The sequence below is a fragment of the Nerophis lumbriciformis genome, linkage group LG20 (genome assembly GCF_033978685.3).
Source record: "Nerophis lumbriciformis linkage group LG20, RoL_Nlum_v2.1, whole genome shotgun sequence".
In the NCBI taxonomy this organism is placed as follows: Eukaryota; Metazoa; Chordata; class Actinopteri; order Syngnathiformes; family Syngnathidae; genus Nerophis; species Nerophis lumbriciformis.
The window spans coordinates 2,045,522-2,069,456 of record NC_084567.2 but is presented as its reverse complement, the minus strand read 5'-3'; the positions used below and the strand labels follow the sequence as shown (position 1 = coordinate 2,069,456).

The following is a 23,935-nucleotide window of genomic DNA, read 5'->3' as shown; positions in this document are numbered from 1 at the left end:
TCACTTTCTATGTTACTCACTTTCTATGTTACTCACTTTCTGCATCACTTTCTATGTTACTCACTCTCTGCATCACTTTCTATGTTACTCACTTTCTAGGTTACTTTCTATGTTACTCACTTTCTACGTTAGTTTCTATGTTACTCACTTTCTACGTTACTCACTTTCTATGTTACTGACTTTCTACGTTAGTTTCTATGTTACTCACTTTCTACGTTACTCACTTTCTATGTTACTCACTTTCTACGTTAGTTTCTGTTACTCACTTTCTACGTTACTCACTTTCTGCGTCACTTTCTATGTTACTCACTTTCTATGTTACTTTCTATGTTACTCACTTTCTACGTTACTTTCTATGTTACTCACTTTCTACGTTACTTTCTATGTTACTCACTTTCTACGTTACTTTCTATGTTACTCACTTTCTATGTTACTCACTTTCTATGTTACTCACTTTCTATGTTACTTTCTATGTTACTCACTTTCTACGTTAGTTTCTATGTTACTCACTTTCTATGTTACTCACTTTCTACATTAGTTTCTATGTTACTCACTTTCTATGTTACTCACTTTCTGCGTCACTTTCTATGTTACTCACTTTCTATGTTACTCACTTTCTACGTTACTTTCTATGTTACTCACTTTCTACGTTACTTTCTATGTTACTCACTTTCTACGTCACTTTCAGTATTACTCACTTTCTATGTTACTCACTTTCTACGTTACTTTCTATGTTACTCACTTTCTATGTTACTCACTTAATACGTTACTCACTTTCTACGTTACTTTCTATATTACTCACTACGTTACTCACTTTCTACCTTACTTTCTGTTACTCACTTTCTACGTTACTCACTTACTTCATTACTAACTTTCTACCTTACTTTCTGTTACTCACTTTCTACGTTACCCACTTACTTCGTTACTCACTTTCTACCTTACTTTCTGTTTTACTCACTTTCTACGTTACTCACTTACTTCGTTACTCACTTTCTACCTTACTTTCTGTTATTCACTTTCTACCTTACTTTCTACGTTACTCATTTTCTACGTTACTCACTTACTACATTACTCACTTTCTACGTTACTCACTTTCTACGTTACTTTCTATGTTACTCACTTTCTACGTTACTTTATGTTACTCACTTTCTACGTTACTTTCTGTGTTACTCACTTTCTACGTTACTCACATTGTGCGTTACTTTCTATGTTAGTCACTTACTACATTACTCATTTTGTCCTTACTTTCTGTTACTCGCTTTCTACGTTACTCACTTACTTCGTTACTCACTTTCTACCTTACTTTCTACGTTTCTCACTTTCTACGTTACTCACTTACTTCGTTACTCACTTTCTACCTTACTTTGTTACTCACTTTCTACCTTACTTTCTACGTTACTCACTTTCGACGTTACTCACTTACTACGTTACTCACTTTCTATGTTACTCACTTTCTATCTTACTAACAATCAATGTTACTAACTTTTTTATGTGACTAACTTTTAACGCTACTAACTTTCTACGTTGCTAACTTTTTAGCATGTGTCACGTTAGCTTAGCGTGTGTGGCGTTAGCATGTGTCATCAATGAGATGGTGACAGATTCCACTCTGATATCAAAGTGCACATATTTGTATCTTCCACAGTCGACGCTCCAGAGCACCAAGTCCAGAGTTTCCTTCTTTGAAGAACTCTAAACGTGTTCTTGAAGAACCTTTTCGTCTTGGAACATTCCTGCACGGTGACACAACAACACAACAACACAACAACAACAACAACACAACACAACAACAACCACATGAATATATGGGATTCACTTCAGAAATGAAATGTTCACAGAATGTACTCTTGTTGATTCATACACAAAACAAATAATTAATATTACAGTATATATATATATATATATATATATATATATATATATATATATATATATATATATATAAGGTCAGACAGAAGATTTGATTGACAAGCGTGTTTTCAAGAAATAAAAGTTGTAAACGTTATCCTGGTTTCGTTTCTTATGAAATATGTCACATGTGTTATAATGAAGACAACACATGATGTAAGTGTCTATATTAGCCTACTATCAAAATGACTTTAAAAGTCTTATATAAGTGTTATAATGAAGACAACACATGACGTAAGTGTCTATATTAGCTATATTAGCCTACTATCAAAATGACTTTAAAAGTCTTATATAAGTGTTATAATGAAGACAACACATGACGTAAGTGTCTATATTAGCTATATTAGCCTACTATCAAAATGACTTTAAAAGTCTTATATAAGTGTTACAACACAGTAGACTTAGACTTTATTTTTATTGTCATTCAAATTTGACAATATGTTATTGTTACAACAATAATATGGTAATAATGTTATTAATACAACTATAATATGTTATTACATCAATATGTTAATACAACAATATGTTGTTAATACAACAATATGTTAATACAGTACAATAATATGTTAATACAACAATATGTTATTAATACATCAATAATATGTTAAACAAAAATCATATGTTATAATACAACAATAATATGTTATTAATACCGTTCAATAATATGTTATTAATACAACAATAATATTTTATTAATACATCAATAATATGTTAATACAACAATATTTTATTAATACATCAATAATATGTTAATAATAAAACAATAATATGTTATTAATACAATATAATATGTTATTAATACAACAATGTTATTAATACAACAATAACATGTTATTAATACAACAATATGTTATTAATACAATACAATAATATGTTATTAATACAACAATAACATGTTATTAATACAACAATAACATGTTATTAATACATCAATAATATGTTAATAATACAACAATAATATGTAATTAATACAACAATAGTATGTTATTAATACATCAATAATATGTTAATAATACAACAATAATATGTAATTAATACAACAATAATATGTTAATACAGTACAATAATATGTTATTAATACAACAATAATATGTTAATAATACAACAATAACATCTTATTAATACAACATGTTATTAATACAACAATAATATGTTATAATATCTTAATACAACAATAATATCTTATTAATACAACATGTTATTAATACAACAATAATATGTTATTAATACAACAATAATATGTTAATAATACAACAATAACATCTTATTAATACAACATGTTATTAATACAACAATAATATGTTATAATATCTTATTAATACAACAATAATATCTTATTAATACAACATGTTATTAATACAACAATAATATGTTAATACAATACAATAATTTGTTAATACAACAATACAATGTTATTAATACAACAATAATATTTCATTAATACAATACAATAATATGTTATTAATACAACAGTAATATGTTATTAACAGGCCCTCCAGCGAGTGGTTAAAGCGGCGGGGGAAATTAAAACAATATGTTGTTAATACAACAATAGTATGTTATTAATACAACAATAATATGTTAATATTACAACAATAATATGTTATTAATACAACAATATGTTATTAATACAACGATAATATGTTAATACAATACAACAATAATATGTTATTAATACAACAATAATATGTCATTAATACAATAAAATAATATGTTAATAATACAACAATAATATGTTATTAATACAACAATAATATGGTAATAATACAAGAATAATATGTTAATATTACAACAATAATATGTTATTAATACAACAATATGTTATTAATACAACGATAATATGTTAATACAATACAACAATAATATGTTATTAATACAACAATAATATGTCATTAATACAATAAAATAATATGTTAATAATACAACAATAATATGTTATTAATACAACAATAATATGGTAATAATACAAGAATAATATGTTAATAATACAACAATATGTTAATAATACAACAATAATATGATATTAACACAACAATAATATGTTTATAATACAACAATAATATGGTAATGATACAACAATAATAGCAGTGAAGGATGATGAAATATTGTCATTGCATCTGGTGAGCGTGCACGTGAAGGACAAAGATGCTCGTGCACGTGAGGGAAACCCCATTCCTGTGATGGCGACCTCATTAACATTCTGATCTGCACTTTCAGCTGGAGGGGATACTCTCTCTCTCTCTCTCTCTCTCTCTCTCTCTCCCCCTCTCTCTCCCCCATGTGAGGCTTTTTCAGGGGTCTCTTGGTTGAGTCGCCACGTGACAAACATCCCAGTTGCTGACCTTTGACCTGCTCCGAGCTGACATTTTGTCAACGTGCGTCAAATGTCTGACTTGTTTGTCGGCCATGTTGGCAAAGCACCTTAGTTACGCGCCTTTTTAATGTCAACATGAGCTAGTTGCTACTAACATGTTTCCCCCTGCTGGCCTGATATGCACATTACACTCCTTTCTTTATGGCAGCAACACTGTTTACTAATATCTGGAAACAAACTAAACTTCTTTGTGATCATGCGGCCGTGCGATCATGTGACCATGTCATCATGTGACCATGCGACCATGCGACCATGTGACCATGCGACCATGCTCGGAATGTCATCAGGTCCCGGTGCTTTCCGGGGGGTTCACTCTCCTCAGGGTTTTCCGGACATCCGCTATATCCAGGTTGAGCGGCTGCTCATCAGGGCGAGGGATGGATTTTCTCGCCAAAGTGGTGTTAAGTGCCTGAAATCTTGCAAAGTAGTTGTTAAGGTCATCTAGGCAGCTGATACTGTTGTCACAAGGACAGGGGGCAGCGTTATAGTCCGTGATGACCTGTATGACCTGCCACTTTGGTCTAGTGCTTGTAAATTAAAATACATATTTATATTTATATTTATATTTATTGTAATCATACAACAATTTGTTTGTCAAATTTGGACATGTTCTTGTAAGATAGTTTTTTCTTACAATATTCTGACGTTTTTTAATTAAATGTTTTTTCATAATATGACTTTTTGTAAAAACAAACAAAAATAAAAAATACTAAAAAATATATATCTATTAAAATTAGAAAAATTACTGAATATGTGAATATATTGTAATATTACAAATGTATTATTTTACAATTTGGACTTTTTCTCATTTATGTGATGATGACTTTATTTTGTAGTTTTATAGTTTTTGCTTACAATATTCTGACCTTTTTTTTTTCAAAAATGTAAATTTTGTTTTTAGAACTTTTTTTTTGTAAAATAATGATTTTTTTTTCACACAACATTACCTAGCCATTGAAAAATAGGGATTTTTTTTTCTCATGATACTACGACTTTATTCTTGTAAAATTATAGTTTTTCTTACATTATTACAACTTTTTATTGTTAGAAAAAAAAAAAGTTTGTTGCAGTTAGCATAGCAGGTCTCTAGGGGGCACATGTGTGCTAATAATAATAATAATAATAATAGATTTTATTTGTAAAAAAAGCACTTTACATCGAGCAAACAACCTCAAAGTGCTACAGTGTATTAAAAAATAAATAATATAAAAAGATTATAAAAATAAAAACGCATTTATCTAAAAAAAAGGCTTTTTAAAAAAGAAGGGTTTTTAAGCCTTTTTTAAAAGCATCCACAGTCTGTGGTGCCCTCAGGTGGTCAGGGACACTTTGATTTTGAAATGCGGCGGAGCCTCGAGCATGCTGGGAAATCCCAGCAGGCGTACCGTGATTGAGCCCGGACGGGAGCACTCGTGCGCGCCAAACAAAGCCCGCTAGGCTAGCAGCGTTAGCGCTGCCTTTTACCCAAAGTCTTTCCCACAAGAGGTTTGTTTACTTCCTGAGCTTGCGTAACAAATGCTTCTTACTCCCAGCGGAAGCGGCCCAGCACAATGTGCATTGTGGGAAAAGCGCTGAGAGAGCAGTGGAGATAAACAGGGGCGTCCCCGCAGTGCGGCTTATGTTGATCCGCCGGCTTCATTGACAGGCGGAACCGGCGCCGACGTAATCCCGCGCAACTGCATCGCAAACCTTTTTATTTTAGGAATGGCAGCCGTGTTGGAGAGAAAAGAAGCACAGCGGCGTGGTTTCTCCCGAGCAGGACGCCACGCAGCGGCCCACAACCACAGCACGCTTCCTGTCCGTGCGCTAGCAAACAGCTTTTATCGAGCGTTACCCAGCTCGTACCCACAGGGGGCGGAGCTACACTGTGATTGGTGGACAGAGTGTCTGATATTAGCTGCAGATTTTACGCTACAGAAAACTGGCAGAATTTTTACCATGAAAATAACAGCAGCTGTTTTTCCATTTACAGTAATAAAGTGTAAAAACAAAGTACGTTGTTTACAGTAACGTAGACACGAGTCTTGTCTGTACTAAAACTATCTGTAGCTTTTACGATAAAAAATTGGCAGCTCAGTCGCCGTAAAAAGTATGCTGCTTTTTACAGTGCATTACTGTAAATAAAATTTTTAAAAAACTCTTATTTTAACGGAAAAATTCTGCCGACTGAGCTGCTAGTTTTGTACCGTAAAAAAAAATTGTCCATCCATCCATCTTCTTCCGCTTATCCGAGGTCGGGTCGCGGGGGCAGCAGCCTAAGCAGGGAAGCCCAGACTTCCCTCTCCCCAGCCACTTCGTCCAGCTCCTCCCGGGGGATCCCGAGGCGTTCCCAGGCCAGCCGGGAGACATAGTCTTCCCAACGTGTCCTGGGTCTTCCCCGTGGCCTCCTACCGGTCGGACGTGCCCGAAACACCTCCCGAGGGAGGCGTTCGGGTAGCATCCTGACCAGATGCCCGAACCACCTCATCTGGCTCCTCTCCATGTGGAGGAGCAGCGGCTTTACTTTGAGCTCCCCCCGGATGACAGAGCTTCTCACCCTATCTCTAAGGGAGAGACCCGCCACCCGGCGGAGGAAACTCATTTGGGCCGCTTGTACCCGTGATCTTGTCCTTTCGGTCATAACCCAAAGCTCATGACCATAGGTGAGGATGGGAACGTAGACCCACCGATAAATTGAGAGCTTTGCCTTCAAGCTCAGCTCCTTCTTCACCACAACGGATCGATACAACGTCCGCATTACTGAAGACGCCGCACCGATCCGCCTGTCGATCTCACCATCCACTCTTCCCTCACTCGTGAACAAGACTCCCAGGTACTTGAACTCCTCCACTTGGGGCAAGATCTCCTCCCCAACCCGGAGATGGCACTCCACCCTTTTAGGTATATATTGTACTGGTTTTGAAGGTGAAAACCGCCTAACGGTCCGTGTCAGAGTCGTTAGCATTCTAATATTAGCATGCTAGGGTTTTTTTGTGTGCAAATTTTGCAAGTATGCACTTAAGCATCAAATATTTTGTAACTTGATGAATGATAACTTTTAGCATGCTAACATTAGTATGCTATCTTTTTTTATAGCTAATTTTGTAGGTATACTCCTTAGTCATATTTTGACACTATAATCTTAAAATTTTCTAATGGCCCGTGTCAGAGTCGTTAGCATTCTAATATTAGCATGCTAGGTTTTTTTTGTTGTTGTTTTCTTTGGTGAAAGTTTTGCAGGTATGCAAAAAAAATGTATAGGTAATTTTGCAGGTATACACCTTAGTTATATTTTGACACTTGATGCATGCTAACGTTAGCAGGCTAGCATTTTAAACAACATTTTCACGGACCCACCTCAGTGTAATATATTTTGGTGTGCACTTAAGCGTCAAATATTTTGTTACTTGATGAATGATACCTTTTAGCATGCTAACATTAGCATGCTATATATATTTTTTAGCTAATCCAGCAGGTATATTCATCAGTGTCATATATTTGCGTATTTCACTGATGCTAACTGTATAAGCATGCATGCATGTTAGTATACTATTAGCATGCTAACTTTTTTAGCTCATTTTTTTGCTATCTGGACAGCGCGCTAACTGTTAGCATTTCAACAACATTTCAACAGTTGTTTGGAAAAACGGTGTATATTGTATTGGTTTTGAAGATGAAAGGTGGCAAAATGGCCCTTGTAATCTTAAAATTTTCTAACGGCCCGTGTCAGAGTCGTTAGCATTCCAATATTAGCATGCTAGGTTGTTTTTTTGTTTTCTTTGGTGCAAATTTTGCAGGTATGCAAAAAAATGCTATAGCTAATTTTGCAGGTATACACCTTAGTTATGTTTTGATACTTGATGCATGCTAACGTTAGCAGGCTAGCATTTTAAACAAAATTTTCACGGACCCACCTCAGTGTAGTATATTTTGGTATGCACTTAAGCGTCAGATATTTTGTTACTTGGCGAATGATACCTTTTAGCATGCTAACATTAGCATGCTATATATTTTTTTAGCTAATCCAGCAGGTATATTCATCAGTGTCATATATTTGCGTATTTCACTGATGCTAACTGTATAAGCATGCATGCATGTTAGTATACTTTTAGCATGCTAACTTTTTTAGCTCATTTTTTTTTGCTATCTTGACAGCGCGCTAACTGTTAGCATTTCAACAACATTTCAACAGTTGTTTGGAAAAAATGTATACATTGTATTGGTTTTGAAGATGAAAGGTGGCAAAATGGCCCTTGTAATCTTAAAATTTTCTAACGGCCCGTGTCAGAGTCGTTAGCATTCTAATATTAGCATGCTAGGTTTTTTTTGTTGTTGTTTTCTTTGGTGAAAGTTTTGCAGGTATGCAAAAAAGTTTATAGGTAATTTTGCAGGTATACACCTTAGTTATATTTTGACACTTGATGCACGCTAATGTTAGCAGGCTAGCATTTTAAACAAAATTTTCACGGACCCACCTCAGTGTAATATATTTTGGTATGCACTCAAGCGTCAGATATTTTGTTACTTGACAAATGATACCTTTTAGCATGCTAACATTAGCATGCTATATATATTTTTTAGCTAATCCAGCAGGTACACTCATCAGTGTCATATATTTGCGTATTTCACTGATGCTAACTGTATAAGCATGCATGCATGTTAGTTTACTGTTAGCATGCTAACTTTTTTTTTTAGCTAATTTTTTTTTTCTATCTGGACAGTGCGCTAACTGTTAGCATTTCAACAACATTTCGACAGTTGTTTGGAAAAAATGTATATATTGTATTGGTTTTGAAGATGAAAGGTGGCAAAATGGCCCTTGTAATCTTAAAATTTTCCAACGGCCCGTGTCAGAGTCGTTAGCATTCTAATATTAGCATGCTAGGTTTTTTTGTTGTTGTTTTCTTTGGTGAAAATTTTGCAGGTATGCAAAAAAAATTTATAGCAAATTTTGCAGGTATACACCTTAGTTATATTTTGACACTTGATGCATGCTAACGTTAGCAGGCTAGCATTTTAAACAAAATTTTCACGGACCCACCTCAGTGTAGTATATTTTGGTATGCACTTAAGCGTCAGATATTTTGTTACTTGACGAATGATACTTTTAGCATGCTAACATTAGCATGCTATATATATTTTTTTAGCTAATCCAGCAGGTACACTCATCAGTGTCATATATTTGCGTATTTCACTGATGCTAACTGTATAAGCATGCATGCATGTTAGTATACTATTAGCATGCTAACTTTTTTAGCTAATTTTTTTGCTATCTGGACAGCGCGCTAACTGTTAGCATTTCAACAACATTTCGACAGTTGTTTGGAAAAAATGTATACATTGTATTGGTTTTGAAGATGAAAGGTGGCAAAATGGCCCTTGTAATCTTAAAATTTTCTAACGGCCCGTGTCAGAGTCGTTAGCATTCTAATATTAGCATGCTAGTTTTTTTGTTGTTGTTTTCTTTGGTGCAAATTTTGCAGGTATGCAAAAATTTTTTGCAGGTATACACCTTAGTTATATTTTGACACTTGATGCATGCTAACGTTAGCAGGCTAGCATTTTAAACAAAAAATTTTACGGACCCACCTCAGTGTAATATATTTTGGTATGCACTTAAGCGTCAGATATTTTGTTACTTGACAAATGATACCTTTTAGCATGCTAACATTAGCATGCTATATATTTTTTTAGCTAATCCAGCAGGTATATTCATCAGTGTCATATATTTGCGTATTTCACTGATGCTAATTATATAAGCATGCATGTATGTTAGTATACTTTTAGCATGCTAACTTTTTTAGCTCATTTTTTTTTTTGCTATCTGGACAGCACGCTAACTGTTAGCATTTCAACAACATTTCAACAGTTGTTTGGAAAAAATGTATATATTGTATTGGTTTTGAAGATGAAAGGTGGCAAAATGGCCCTTGTAATCTTAAAATTTTCTAACGGCCCGTGTCAGAGTCGTTAGCATTCTAATATTAGCATGCTAGTTTTTTTGTTGTTGTTTTCTTTGGTGCAAATTTTGCAGGTATGCAAAAACATTTTGCAGGTATACACCTTAGTTATATTTTGACACTTGATGCATGCTAACGTTAGCAGGCTAGCATTTTAAACAAAATATTTTACGGACCCACCTCAGTGTAATATATTTTGGTATGCACTTAAGCGTCAGATATTTTGTTACTTGACAAATGATACCTTTTAGCATGCTAACATTAGCATGCTATATATTTTTTTAGCTAATCCAGCAGGTATATTCATCAGTGTCATATATTTGCGTATTTCACTGATGCTAACTGTATAAGCATGCATGCATGTTAGTTTACTGTTAGCATGCTAACTTTTTTTTTTAGCTAATTTTTTTTTTCTATCTGGACAGCGCGCTAACTGTTAGCATTTCAACAACATTTCGACAGTTGTTTGGAAAAAATGTATACATTGTATTGGTTTTGAAGATGAAAGGTGGCAAAATGGCCCTTGTAATCTTAAAAATGTTTAACGGCCCGTGTCAGAGTCGTTAGCATTCTAATATTAGCATGCTAGGTTTTTTTGTTGTTGTTTTCTTTGGTGCAAATTTTGCAGGTATGCAAAAAATTTTTGCAGGTATACACCTTAGTTATATTTTGACACTTGATGCATGCTAACGTTAGCAGGCTAGCATTTTAAACAAAATTTTCACGGACCCACCTCAGTGTAGTATATTTTGGTATGCACTTAAGCGTCAGATATTTTGTTACTTGGCGAATGATACCTTTTAGCATGCTAACATTAGCATGCTATATTTTTTTTTAGCTAATCCAGCAGGTATATTCATCAGTGTCATATATTTGCGTATTTCACTGATGCTAACTGTATAAGCATGCATGCATGTTAGTTTACTGTTAGCATGCTAACTTTTTTAGCTCTTTTTTTTTTGCTATCTGGACAGCACGCTAACTGTTAGCATTTCAACAACATTTCAACAGTTGTTTGGAAAAAATGTATATATTGTATTGGTTTTGAAGATGAAAGGTGGCAAAATGGCCCTTGTAATCTTAAAATTTTCTAACGGCCCGTGTCAGAGTCGTTAGCATTCTAATATTAGCATGCTAGGTTTTTTTGTTGTTGTTTTCTTTGGTGCAAATTTTGCAGGTATGCAAAAAAATGTTATAGCTAATTTTGCAGGTATACACCTTAGTTATATTTTGACACTTGATGCATGCTAGCGTTAGCAGGCTAGCATTTTAAACAAAAATTTTTACGGACTCACCTCAGTGTAATATATTTTGGTATGCACTTAGGCGTCAGATATTTTGTTACTTGGCGAATGATACCTTTTAGCATGCTAACATTAGCATGCTATATATTTTTTTAGCTAATCCAGCAGGTACACTCATCAGTGTCATATATTTCTGTATTTCACTGATGCTAACTGTATAAGCATGCATGCATGTTAGTTTACTGCTAGCATGCTAACTTTTTTTTGTAGCTAATTTTTTTTTTTGCTATCTGGACAGCGCGCTAACTGTTAGCATTTCAACAACATTTCAACAGTTGTTTGGAAAAACGGTGTATATTGTATTGGTTTTGAAGATGAAAGGTGGCAAAATGGCCCTTGTAATCTTAAATTTTTCTAACGGCCCGTGTCAGAGTCGTTAGCATTCTAATATTAGCATGCTAGTTTTTTTTTTGTTTGTTTTCTTTGGTGCAAAAAAAATTTATAGGTAATTTTGCAGGTATACACCTTAGTTATATTTTGACACTTGATGCATGCTAACGTTAGCAGGCTAGCATTTTAAACAAAATTTTCACGGACCCACCTCAGTGTAGTATATTTTGGTATGCACTTAAGCGTCAGATATTTTGTTACTTGACGAATGATACCTTTTAGCATGCTAACATTAGCATGCTATATTTTTTTTAGCTAATCCAGCAGGTACACTCATCAGTGTCATATATTTCTGTATTTCACTGATGCTAACTGTATAAGCATGCATGCATGTTACTATACTTTTAGCATGCTAACTTTTTTTTTTAGCAATTTTTTTTTTTTGCTATCTGGACAGCGCGCTAACTGTTAGCATTTCAACAACATTTCAACAGTTGTTTGGAAAAAATGTATATATTGTATTAGTTTTGAAGATGAAAGGTGGCAAAATGGCCCTTGTAATCTTAAAATTTTCTAACGGCCCGTATCAGAGTCGTTAGCATTCTAATATTAGCATGCTAGGTTTTTTTGTTGTTGTTTTCTTTGGTGAAAATTTTGCAGGTATGCAAAAAAATGCTATAGCTAATTTTGCAAGTATACACCTTAGTTATGTTTTGACACTTGATGCATGCTAACGTTAGCAGGCTAGCATTTTAAACACATTTTTCACGGACCCACCTCAGTGTAACATATTTTGGTATGCACTTAAGCGTCAGATATTTTGTTACTTGGCGAATGATACCTTTTAGCATGCTAACATTAGCATGCTATATATATTTTTTTGCTAATCCAGCAGGTACATTCATCAGTGTCATATATTTCTGTATTTCACTGATGCTAACTGTATAAGCATGCATGCATGTTAGTTTACTGTTAGCATGCTAACTTTTTTTTTTTTAGCTAATTTTTTTTTTTTCTATCTGGACAGCGCGCTAACTGTTAGCATTTCAACAACATTTCAACAGTTGTTTGGAAAAAATGTATATATTGTATTGGTTTTGAAGATGAAAGGTGGCAAAATGGCCCTTGTAATCTTAAAATTTTCTAACGGCCCGTGTCAGAGTCGTTAGCATTCTAATATTAGCATGCTAGGTTTTTTTTTGTTTTTTTTCTTTGGTGCAAATTTTGCAGGTATGCAAAAAAATGTTATAGCTAATTTTGCAGGTATACACCTTAGTTATATTTTGACACTTGATGCATGCTAGCGTTAGCAGGCTAGCATTTTAAACAAAATTTTTTACGGACTCACCTCAGTGTAATATATTTTGGTATGCACTTAAGCGTCAGATATTTTGTTACTTGGCGAATGATACCTTTTAGCATGCTAACATTAGCATGCTATATATTTTTTTAGCTAATCCAGCAGGTACACTCATCAGTGTCATATATTTCTGTATTTCACTGATGCTAACTGTATAAGCATGCATGCATGTTAGTTTACTGTTAGCATGCTAACTTTTTTTTTTTTAGCTAATTTTTTTTTTTTCTATCTGGACAGCGCGCTAACTGTTAGCATTTCAACAACATTTCAACAGTTGTTTGGAAAAAATGTATATATTGTATTGGTTTTGAAGATGAAAGGTGGCAAAATGGCCCTTGTAATCTTAAAATTTTCTAACGGCCCGTGTCAGAGTCGTTAGCATTCTAATATTAGCATGCTAGGTTTTTTTTTGTTTTTTTTCTTTGGTGAAAATTTTGCAGGTATGCAAAAAAATGTTATAGCTAATTTTGCAGGTATACACCTTAGTTATATTTTGACACTTGATGCATGCTAGCGTTAGCAGGCTAGCATTTTAAACAAAATTTTTTACGGACTCACCTCAGTGTAATATATTTTGGTATGCACTTAAGCGTCAGATATTTTGTTACTTGGCGAATGATACCTTTTAGCATGCTAACATTAGCATGCTATATATTTTTTTAGCTAATCCAGCAGGTACACTCATCAGTGTCATATATTTCTGTATTTCACTGATGCTAACTGTATAAGCATGCATGCATGTTAGTTTACTGTTAGCATGCTAACTTTTTTTTGTAGCTAATTTTTTTTTTTGCTATCTGGACAGCGCGCTAACTGTTAGCATTTCAACAACATTTCAACAGTTGTTTGGAAAAACGGTGTATATTGTATTGGTTTTGAAGATGAAAGGTGGCAAAATGGCCCTTGTAATCTTAAATTTTTCTAACGGCCCGTGTCAGAGTCGTTAGCATTCTAATATTAGCATGCTAGTTTTTTTTTGTTTTTTTTTCTTTGGTGCAAAAAAAATTTATAGGTAATTTTGCAGGTATACACCTTAGTTATATTTTGACACTTGATGCATGCTAACGTTAGCAGGCTAGCATTTTAAACAAAATTTTCACGGACCCACCTCAGTGTAGTATATTTTGGTATGCACTTAAGCGTCAAATATTTTGTTACTTGACGAATGATACCTTTTAGCATGCTAACATTAGCATGCTATATATTTTTTTTAGCTAATCCGGCAGGTATATTCATCAGTGTCGTATATTTGTGTATTTCACTGATGCATGCATGTTAGTATACTGTTAGCATGCTAACTTTTTTAGCTCGTTTTTTTTTTGCTATCTGGACAGCGCGCCAACTGTTAGCATTTCAACAACATTTCAACAGTTGTTTGGAAAAACGGTGTATATTGTATTGGTTTTGAAGATGAAAGGTGGCAAAATGGCCCTTGTAATCTTAAAATTTTCTAACGGCCCGTGTCAGAGTCGTTAGCATTCTAATATTAGCATGCTAGGTTTTTTTTGTTGTTGTTTTCTTTGGTGAAAATTTTGCAGGTATGCAAAAAAATTTTATAGCTAATTTTGCAGGTATACACCTTAGTTATGTTTTGACACTTGATGCATGCTAACGTTAGCAGGCTAGCATTTTAAACAAAATTTTCACGGACCCACCTCAGTGTAGTATATTTTGGTATGCACTTAAGCGTCAGATATTTTGTTACTTGACGAATGATACCTTTTAGCATGCTAACATTAGCATGCTATATTTTTTTTAGCTAATCCAGCAGGTACACTCATCAGTGTCATATATTTGCGTATTTCACTGATGCTAACTATATAAGCATGCATGCATGTTAGTTTACTGTTAGCATGCTAACTTTTTTTTTTAGCTAATTTTTTTTTTTTCTATCTGGACAGCGCGCTAACTGTTAGCATTTCAACAACATTTCAACAGTTGTTTGGAAAAAATGTATATATTGTATTGGTTTTGAAGGTGAAAGGTGGCAAAATGGCCCTTGTAATCTTAACATTTTCTCACGGCCCGTGTCAGAGTCGTTAGCATTCCAATATTAGCATGCTAGGTTTTTTTGTTTTTTTTCTTTAGTGCAAATTTTGCAGGTATGCAAAAAAATTTTATAGGTAATTTTGCAGGTATACACCTTAGTTATATTTTGACACTTGATGCATGCTAACGTTAGCAGGTTAGCATTTTAAACAAAATTTTTCACGGACCCACCTCAGTGTAATATATTTTGGTATGCACTAGCGTGCAGTTAGCATGCTAACTTTTTTAGCTCATTTTTTTTTTCTATCTGGACAGCGCGCTAACTGTTAGCATTTCAACAACATTTCGACAGTTGTTTGGAAAAAATGTATACATTGTATTGGTTTTGAAGGTGAAAGGTGACAAAATGCCACCACTCACTGGGACACAACATTAGGTACACTGGGACACAACATTAGGTACACTGGGACACAGCATTAGGTACACTGGGACACAACATTAGGTACACTGGGACACAACATTAGGTACCGTGTATTTTCCTGTTGCCTAGCGACGGAAACAATGTGCGGCATTCATCCCAACAACGCTGCCCTATTGCGCGGGTGTGCCTAATGTAGTGACGCCGCGCGTGCACATTGGATGGCGTGGGCGCGCGCACGCGCAGCTTTGTTGCGCAGCAAATATCGATATCGATTAGAGCGAGGGGGGGGGGGGGGGGGGGGTGGACGCCAAGTGGGTCTCCTGCACGCGCGCGACCTGTTGTGTCTTTGTAGCGCGCGCGTCCCCGCGGGAGGAGGAGGAGGATCCAACAAGTGGGTGCACGCGTGCACGCACCTGCAACCTCGCGCTGCAGCAGAGTGTGTGCGCGCACCGCTTTTTCGGTTTTCGGCGTCGCTCCCCCGGTTCAGACCTCCGAGTCTCCTCCATGGACTGGCCGTCGCCGCCGCCGCCGCCGCCGGGTGTCCGTGCAGGCGCGTAGACAGCTAGGACGCGGCTGGCCGCCGGCAGGTCGCAGCCATGCCGATGCACCCCATCACCTCCACGCTGATGTACCGGGGCATGTGCGTCATCCCGGACCTCCTCAACTACCGCGCCCCGGTCAACCTGCCCGAGGACGAGGTCGAAGGTGAGACACGGCCGTTCTGTGGCATCGTGCGTTCCCTAATCTTTTGACCACCCGGGCGGCCACTGTATTAGGAACACACGTGTGTGTGTGTTGGCGTCTTCGTGACGCGTTGCGCATGCGCCTAATGTTTTGACCACAACACCAGTTGCGGTGTTGTGCAGGTGTGCCTAATGATGTGGCCGCTGCTGACCACACAATAGGCGCGTCGGGGTTTAGGGCGGGGGTGTCCAAAGAGGGGCCCCATTTTAAAAATAATTGGACAAAAAAAAAGAAGAGTAAAAACGTATCTCCCTCACTGGGGGCCACATGGCAGTTATGTTGGGCCCCAGAGTGAATACTATTATCAGGGGCGCCGAAAAGGGGGGGGGGTAAAGGAGACGGATTCTAGGGACCCATGATGGAGGGGGGCCCAGAGAGGCCCCTAATGATGATGAAATTATAATACAGAAAAAATAATGACACTGTGTTAGGGGCCCTGTAAAGATTTGTTTCATGGGGCCCAAAATCCCTAGCGGCGCCCCTGGCTATTATTACACCACTTTTTTAACTAAAATGTAAAAAAATTAAAAAAAATAAATAAAGGAAAGTTGAAATTATTTCACCTCAAAATTTAGTGTATATTACTGTAAATGTAGTGTATATTAGTACTGTAAATGTATTGTATATTACTGTAAATGTAGTGTATATTATTACTGTAAATGTAGTGTATATTACTGTAAATGTAGTGTATATTATTACTGTAAATGTAGTGTATATTACTGTAAATGTAGTGTATATTATTACTGTAAATGTATTGTATATTACTGTAAATGTAGTGTATATTACTGTAAATGTAAGGTATATTATTACTGTAAATGTAGTGTATATTATTACTGTAAATGTAGTGTATATTATTACTGTAAATGTATTGTATATTACTGTAAATGTAGTGTATATAATTACTGTAAATGTAGTGTATATTACTGTAAATGTAGTGTATATTATTACTGTAAATGTAGTGTATATTACTGTAAATGTAGTGTATATTATTACTGTAAATGTAGTGTATATTATTACTGTAAATGTAGTGTATATTACTGTAAATGTAGTGTATATTATTACTGTAAATGTAGTGTATATTATTACTGTAAATGTATTGTATATTACTGTAAATGTAGTGTATATAATTACTGTAAATGTAGTGTATATTACTGTAAATGTAGTGTATATTATTACTGTAAATGTAGTGTATATTACTGTAAATGTAGTGTATATTAATACTGTAAATGTAGTGTATATTACTGTAAATGTAGTGTATATTATTACTGTAAATGTAGTGTATATTACTGTAAATGTAGTGTATATTACTGTAAATGTAGTGTATATTATTACTGTAAATGTAGTGTATATTACTGTAAATGTAGTGTATATTAATACTGTAAATGTAGTGTATATTACTGTAAATGTAGTGTATATTATTACTGTAAATGTAGTGTATATTACTGTAAATGTAGTGTATATTACTGTAAATGTAGTGTATATTATTACTGTAAATGTAGTGTATATTACTGTAAATGTAGTGTATATTATTACTGTAAATGTAGTGTATATTACTGTAAATGTAGTGTATATTACTGTAAATGTAGTGTATATTATTACTGTAAATGTAGTGTATATTACTGTAAATGTAGTGTATATTATTACTGTAAATGTAGTGTATATTAATACTGTAAATTTAGTGTATATTATTACTGTAAATGTATTGTATATTACTGTAAATGTAGTGTATATTATTACTGTAAATGTAGTGTATATTACTGTAAATGCAGTGTATTATTACTGTAAATGTAGTGTATATTACTGTAAATGTAGTGTATATTATTACTGTAAATGTAGTGTATATTACTGTAAATGTAGTGTATATTATTACTGTAAATGTAGTGTATATTACTGTAAATGTAGTGTATATTGCTGTAAATGTAGTGTATATTACTGTAAATGTAGTGTATATTATTACTGTAAATGTAGTGTATATTACTGTAAATGTAGTGTATGTAAATGTAGTGTATATTACTGTAAATGTAGTGTATATTATTACTGTAAATGTAGTGTATATTACTGTAAATGTAGTGTATATTATTACTGTAAATTTAGTGTATATTACTGTAAATGTAGTGTATATTATTACTGTAAATGTAGTGTATATTATTACTGTAAATGTATTGTATATTATTACTGTAAATGTAGTGTATATTATTACTGTAAATGTAGTGTATATTACTGTAAATGTAGTGTATATTATTACTGTAAATGTAGTGTATATTACTGTAAATGTAGTGTATATTATTACTGTAAATGTAGTGTATATTACTGTAAATGTAGTGTATATTATTACTGTAAATGTAATGTATATTATTACTGTAAATGTAGTGTATATTACTGTAAATGTAGTGTATATTATTACTGTAAATGTATTGTATATTACTGTAAATGTAGTGTATATTACTGTAAATGTAGTGTATATTATTGCTGTAAATGTATTGTATATTATTGTAAATGTAGTGTATATTAATACTGTAAATGTAGTGTATATTATTACTGTAAATGTATTGTATATTACTGTAAATGTAGTGTATATTACTGTAAATGTATTGTATATTATTACTGTAAATGTAGTGTATATTATTGCTGTAAATGTATTGTATGTTACTGTAAATGTAGTGTATATTATTACTGTAAATGTAGTGTATATTATTACTGTAAATGTAGTGTATATTACTGTAAATGTATTGTATATTATTACTGTAAATGTAGTGTATATTATTACTGTAAATGTATTGTGTATTATTACTGTAAATGTAGTGTATGTTACTGTAAATGTAGTGTATATTATTACTGTAAATGTAGTGTATATTATTACTGTAAATGTAGTGTATATTACTGTAAATGTAGTGTATATTAATACTGTAAATGTAGTGTATATTACTGTAAATGTAGTGTATATTATTACTGTAAATGTAGTGTATATTACTGTAAATGTAGTGTATATTACTGTAAATGTAGTGTATATTATTACTGTAAATGTAGTGTATATTACTGTAAATGTAGTGTATATTATTACTGTAAATGTATTGTATATTACTGTAAATGTAGTGTATATTACTGTAAATGTAAGGTATATTATTACTGTAAATGTAGTGTATATTATTACTGTAAATGTAGTGTATATTATTACTGTAAATGTATTGTATATTACTGTAAATGTAGTGTATATAATTACTGTAAATGTAGTGTATATTACTGTAAATGTAGTGTATATTATTACTGTAAATGTAGTGTATATTACTGTAAATGTAGTGTATATTATTACTGTAAATGTAGTGTATATTATTACTGTAAATGTAGTGTATATTACTGTAAATGTAGTGTATATTATTACTGTAAATGTAGTGTATATTATTACTGTAAATGTATTGTATATTACTGTAAATGTAGTGTATATAATTACTGTAAATGTAGTGTATATTACTGTAAATGTAGTGTATATTATTACTGTAAATGTAGTGTATATTACTGTAAATGTAGTGTATATTAATACTGTAAATGTAGTGTATATTACTGTAAATGTAGTGTATATTATTACTGTAAATGTAGTGTATATTACTGTAAATGTAGTGTATATTACTGTAAATGTAGTGTATATTATTACTGTAAATGTAGTGTATATTACTGTAAATGTAGTGTATATTAATACTGTAAATGTAGTGTATATTACTGTAAATGTAGTGTATATTATTACTGTAAATGTAGTGTATATTACTGTAAATGTAGTGTATATTACTGTAAATGTAGTGTATATTATTACTGTAAATGTAGTGTATATTACTGTAAATGTAGTGTATATTATTACTGTAAATGTAGTGTATATTACTGTAAATGTAGTGTATATTACTGTAAATGTAGTGTATATTATTACTGTAAATGTAGTGTATATTACTGTAAATGTAGTGTATATTATTACTGTAAATGTAGTGTATATTAATACTGTAAATTTAGTGTATATTATTACTGTAAATGTATTGTATATTACTGTAAATGTAGTGTATATTATTACTGTAAATGTAGTGTATATTACTGTAAATGCAGTGTATTATTACTGTAAATGTAGTGTATATTACTGTAAATGTAGTGTATATTATTACTGTAAATGTAGTGTATATTACTGTAAATGTAGTGTATATTATTACTGTAAATGTAGTGTATATTACTGTAAATGTAGTGTATATTGCTGTAAATGTAGTGTATATTACTGTAAATGTAGTGTATATTATTACTGTAAATGTAGTGTATATTACTGTAAATGTAGTGTATGTAAATGTAGTGTATATTACTGTAAATGTAGTGTATATTATTACTGTAAATGTAGTGTATATTACTGTAAATGTAGTGTATATTATTACTGTAAATTTAGTGTATATTACTGTAAATGTAGTGTATATTATTACTGTAAATGTAGTGTATATTATTACTGTAAATGTATTGTATATTATTACTGTAAATGTAGTGTATATTATTACTGTAAATGTAGTGTATATTACTGTAAATGTAGTGTATATTATTACTGTAAATGTAGTGTATATTACTGTAAATGTAGTGTATATTATTACTGTAAATGTAGTGTATATTACTGTAAATGTAGTGTATATTATTACTGTAAATGTAATGTATATTATTACTGTAAATGTAGTGTATATTACTGTAAATGTAGTGTATATTATTACTGTAAATGTATTGTATATTACTGTAAATGTAGTGTATATTACTGTAAATGTAGTGTATATTATTGCTGTAAATGTATTGTATATTATTGTAAATGTAGTGTATATTAATACTGTAAATGTAGTGTATATTATTACTGTAAATGTATTGTATATTACTGTAAATGTAGTGTATATTACTGTAAATGTATTGTATATTATTACTGTAAATGTAGTGTATATTATTGCTGTAAATGTATTGTATGTTACTGTAAATGTAGTGTATATTATTACTGTAAATGTAGTGTATATTATTACTGTAAATGTAGTGTATATTACTGTAAATGTATTGTATATTATTACTGTAAATGTAGTGTATATTATTACTGTAAATGTATTGTGTATTATTACTGTAAATGTAGTGTATGTTACTGTAAATGTAGTGTATATTATTACTGTAAATGTAGTGTATATTATTACTGTAAATGTAGTGTATATTACTGTAAATGTATTGTATATTATTACTGTAAATGTAGTGTATATATTATTACTGTAAATGTATTGTATATTACTGTAAATGTAGTGTATATTATTACTGTAAATGTAGTGTATATTACTGTAAATGTAGTGTATATTATTACTGTAAATGTAGTGTATATTACTGTAAATGTAGTGTATATTATTACTGTAAATGTAGTGTATATTACTGTAAATGTAGTGTATATTATTACTGTAAATGTATATATATATATATATATATATATATTATATTATCCCTACTCAGTGGCCTAGTGGTTAGAGTGTCCGCCCTGAGATGGGTAGGTTGTGAGTTCAAACCCCGGCCGAGTCATACCAAAGACTATAAAAATGGGAGCCATTACCTCCCTGCTTGGCACTCAGCATCAAGGGTTGGAATTGGGGGTTAAATCACCAAAAATGATTCCCGGGCGCGGCCACTGCTGCTGCTCACTGCTCCCCTCACCTCCCAGGGGGTGGACAAGGGTGATGGGTCAAATGCAGAGGACACCACACCTAGTGTGTGTGTGTGACAATCATTGGGACTTTAACTTTATATACACACAAAAGAATGGAGTGTGTATATAATCCAACATGTGTGCGTGTGAGACTATGTGTGGAAATTAACCGCAGAGTGTTACCGGAAGTCCAAGAGGGGCAAGAGAGAACAGGCAGGAAGTCGGGGGCAATAGCGAGGCGTCAAAAGACTGTGTCCAGGCGGGAGGTGGAGATCCAAGAGGCAGAGGGAACACGGGGAGACGAGACACACAACTCGTGACACGGGAACGGTGGAATGCAAGGAAAAGGCCACAAGGAAAACAGTGTGATGATGATGATGATGATGACGTGCAGCTGTCAATCATGTGACATATGTGGATGAGAGTGTGTGATGATGATGACGTGCAGCTGTCAATCATGTGACATGTGTGGATGAGAGTGTGTGATGATGATGACGTGCAGCTGTCAATCATGTGACATGTGTGGATGAGAGTGTGATGATGATGACGTGCAGCTGTCAATCATGTGACATGTGTGGATGAGAGTGTGTGATGATGATGATGACGTGCAGCTGTCAATCATGTGACATGTGTGGATGAGAGTATATTGACAGCTAGAATTCACCAAGTCAAGTATTTCATACACACACATATATATATATATATATATATATATATATATATATATATATATATATGTCTTAATAAGGTTATCCAAAAAATAGTGCTCGATACCGTAGTAGAGCGCAATATATGTATGTGTGGGAAAAAAATCACAAGACTATTTCATCTCTACAGGCCTGTTTCATGAGGGGGGGTACCCTCAATCATCAGGAGATTTTAATGGGAGCATTCGCATACCATGGTTTATATAGGGCACAGAGTGGGTGGGTACAGGCTGGCGTAGGGGCGTGGTGATTGGCTCATGTGTTACCTAGGAGGTGTTTCCGTCTGTGGCGGCATGCTGTTACAATTTCGCTGCGCTTGTTGAGGGATGACAGGTCTGGATGGTAAATAATAAACAGTTTCTCTTGCAAGCATAGGTTGCATCTTTTATTACCACTATTGTAAGGTGTGCTGGATGCAAGAATTTGCCATGTTTTTGAATATTCAACATTATTGTCTTTGAGGTCCCAAATGTGTTTGCTGAGTTCTGTGGTATTTTGCAGGTTTTGGTTCCTGAAAGAAGCCTTGTGGTTGTTCCATCTGGTTTTGAATTCTCCCTCGGTTAATCCTACATATGTGTCGGATGTGTTAATGTCCTTGCGTGTTACCTTAGATTGGTAAACAACTGATGTTTGTAAGCATCCCCCGTTGAGAGGGCAATCAGGTTTCTTGCGGCAGTTGCAGCCTTTGTTGGTTTGGGGGTCGCTCTGTCCGGGGGCCGACGGCTCATTTGCAATTGTTTTGTTGTGGTTTGAGATAATTTGTCGTATATTGTTCATACAGCTGTAGCTCAATTTAATGTTGTTCTTGTTGAATACTTTTCTTAGGGTGTTGCCTTTGGGAAAGTGTTTGTCAATCAGATTGAGGAATTTGTGGCCAATATTAGTTGAGACGTTTTTGCTGTATGGGGGGTTGTACCAGATGATGTTGTTTCGTTTTCTGTTCTTTTTTGGTTGGTTTCCTGGCGTGGGTTCATAGGTGAGGGTAAAATTGTATCCGCTTTCATCAAGGGCTTTTTGGTACGGGGGGGTTGCTTGGTCAAATTCAGCTTTGCTAGATGACAGCATCGATAGCCTTTTATTAATTCCGGTAGGTATTCTTTTCGTGGTGGTGGGTGGGTGGTTGCTGTCATGGTGCACGTATTGGAGTGTTGTGTTGGATTTCGTGAATGGTTGGTAGCTGTTATTTCT

General features: G+C 33.6%; 2 protein-coding genes across 2 annotated transcripts in view; both read left to right on the top strand.

Annotated features, from left to right (window-relative positions):
* The window catches only part of nf2a (NF2, moesin-ezrin-radixin like (MERLIN) tumor suppressor a), an 81,370-nt gene extending 79,505 nt beyond the window's left edge, over window positions 1–1,865 (top strand). The window contains exon 17 of the mRNA XM_061980069.2: window positions 1,646–1,865. Within this exon, the coding sequence (XP_061836053.2) occupies window positions 1,646–1,696 (51 nt within the window). The 3' untranslated portion in view covers window positions 1,697–1,865. The remainder of the gene's footprint in view (window positions 1–1,645) is intronic.
* Window positions 1,866–16,130: 14,265 nt separating this feature from the next.
* cabp7a (calcium binding protein 7a) overlaps window positions 16,131–23,935 on the top strand; it is a 47,405-nt gene continuing 39,600 nt past the window's right edge. The window contains exon 1 of the mRNA XM_061980066.2: window positions 16,131–16,330. Coding sequence (XP_061836050.1) covers window positions 16,222–16,330 — 109 coding nt within the window. The 5' untranslated portion in view covers window positions 16,131–16,221. The remainder of the gene's footprint in view (window positions 16,331–23,935) is intronic.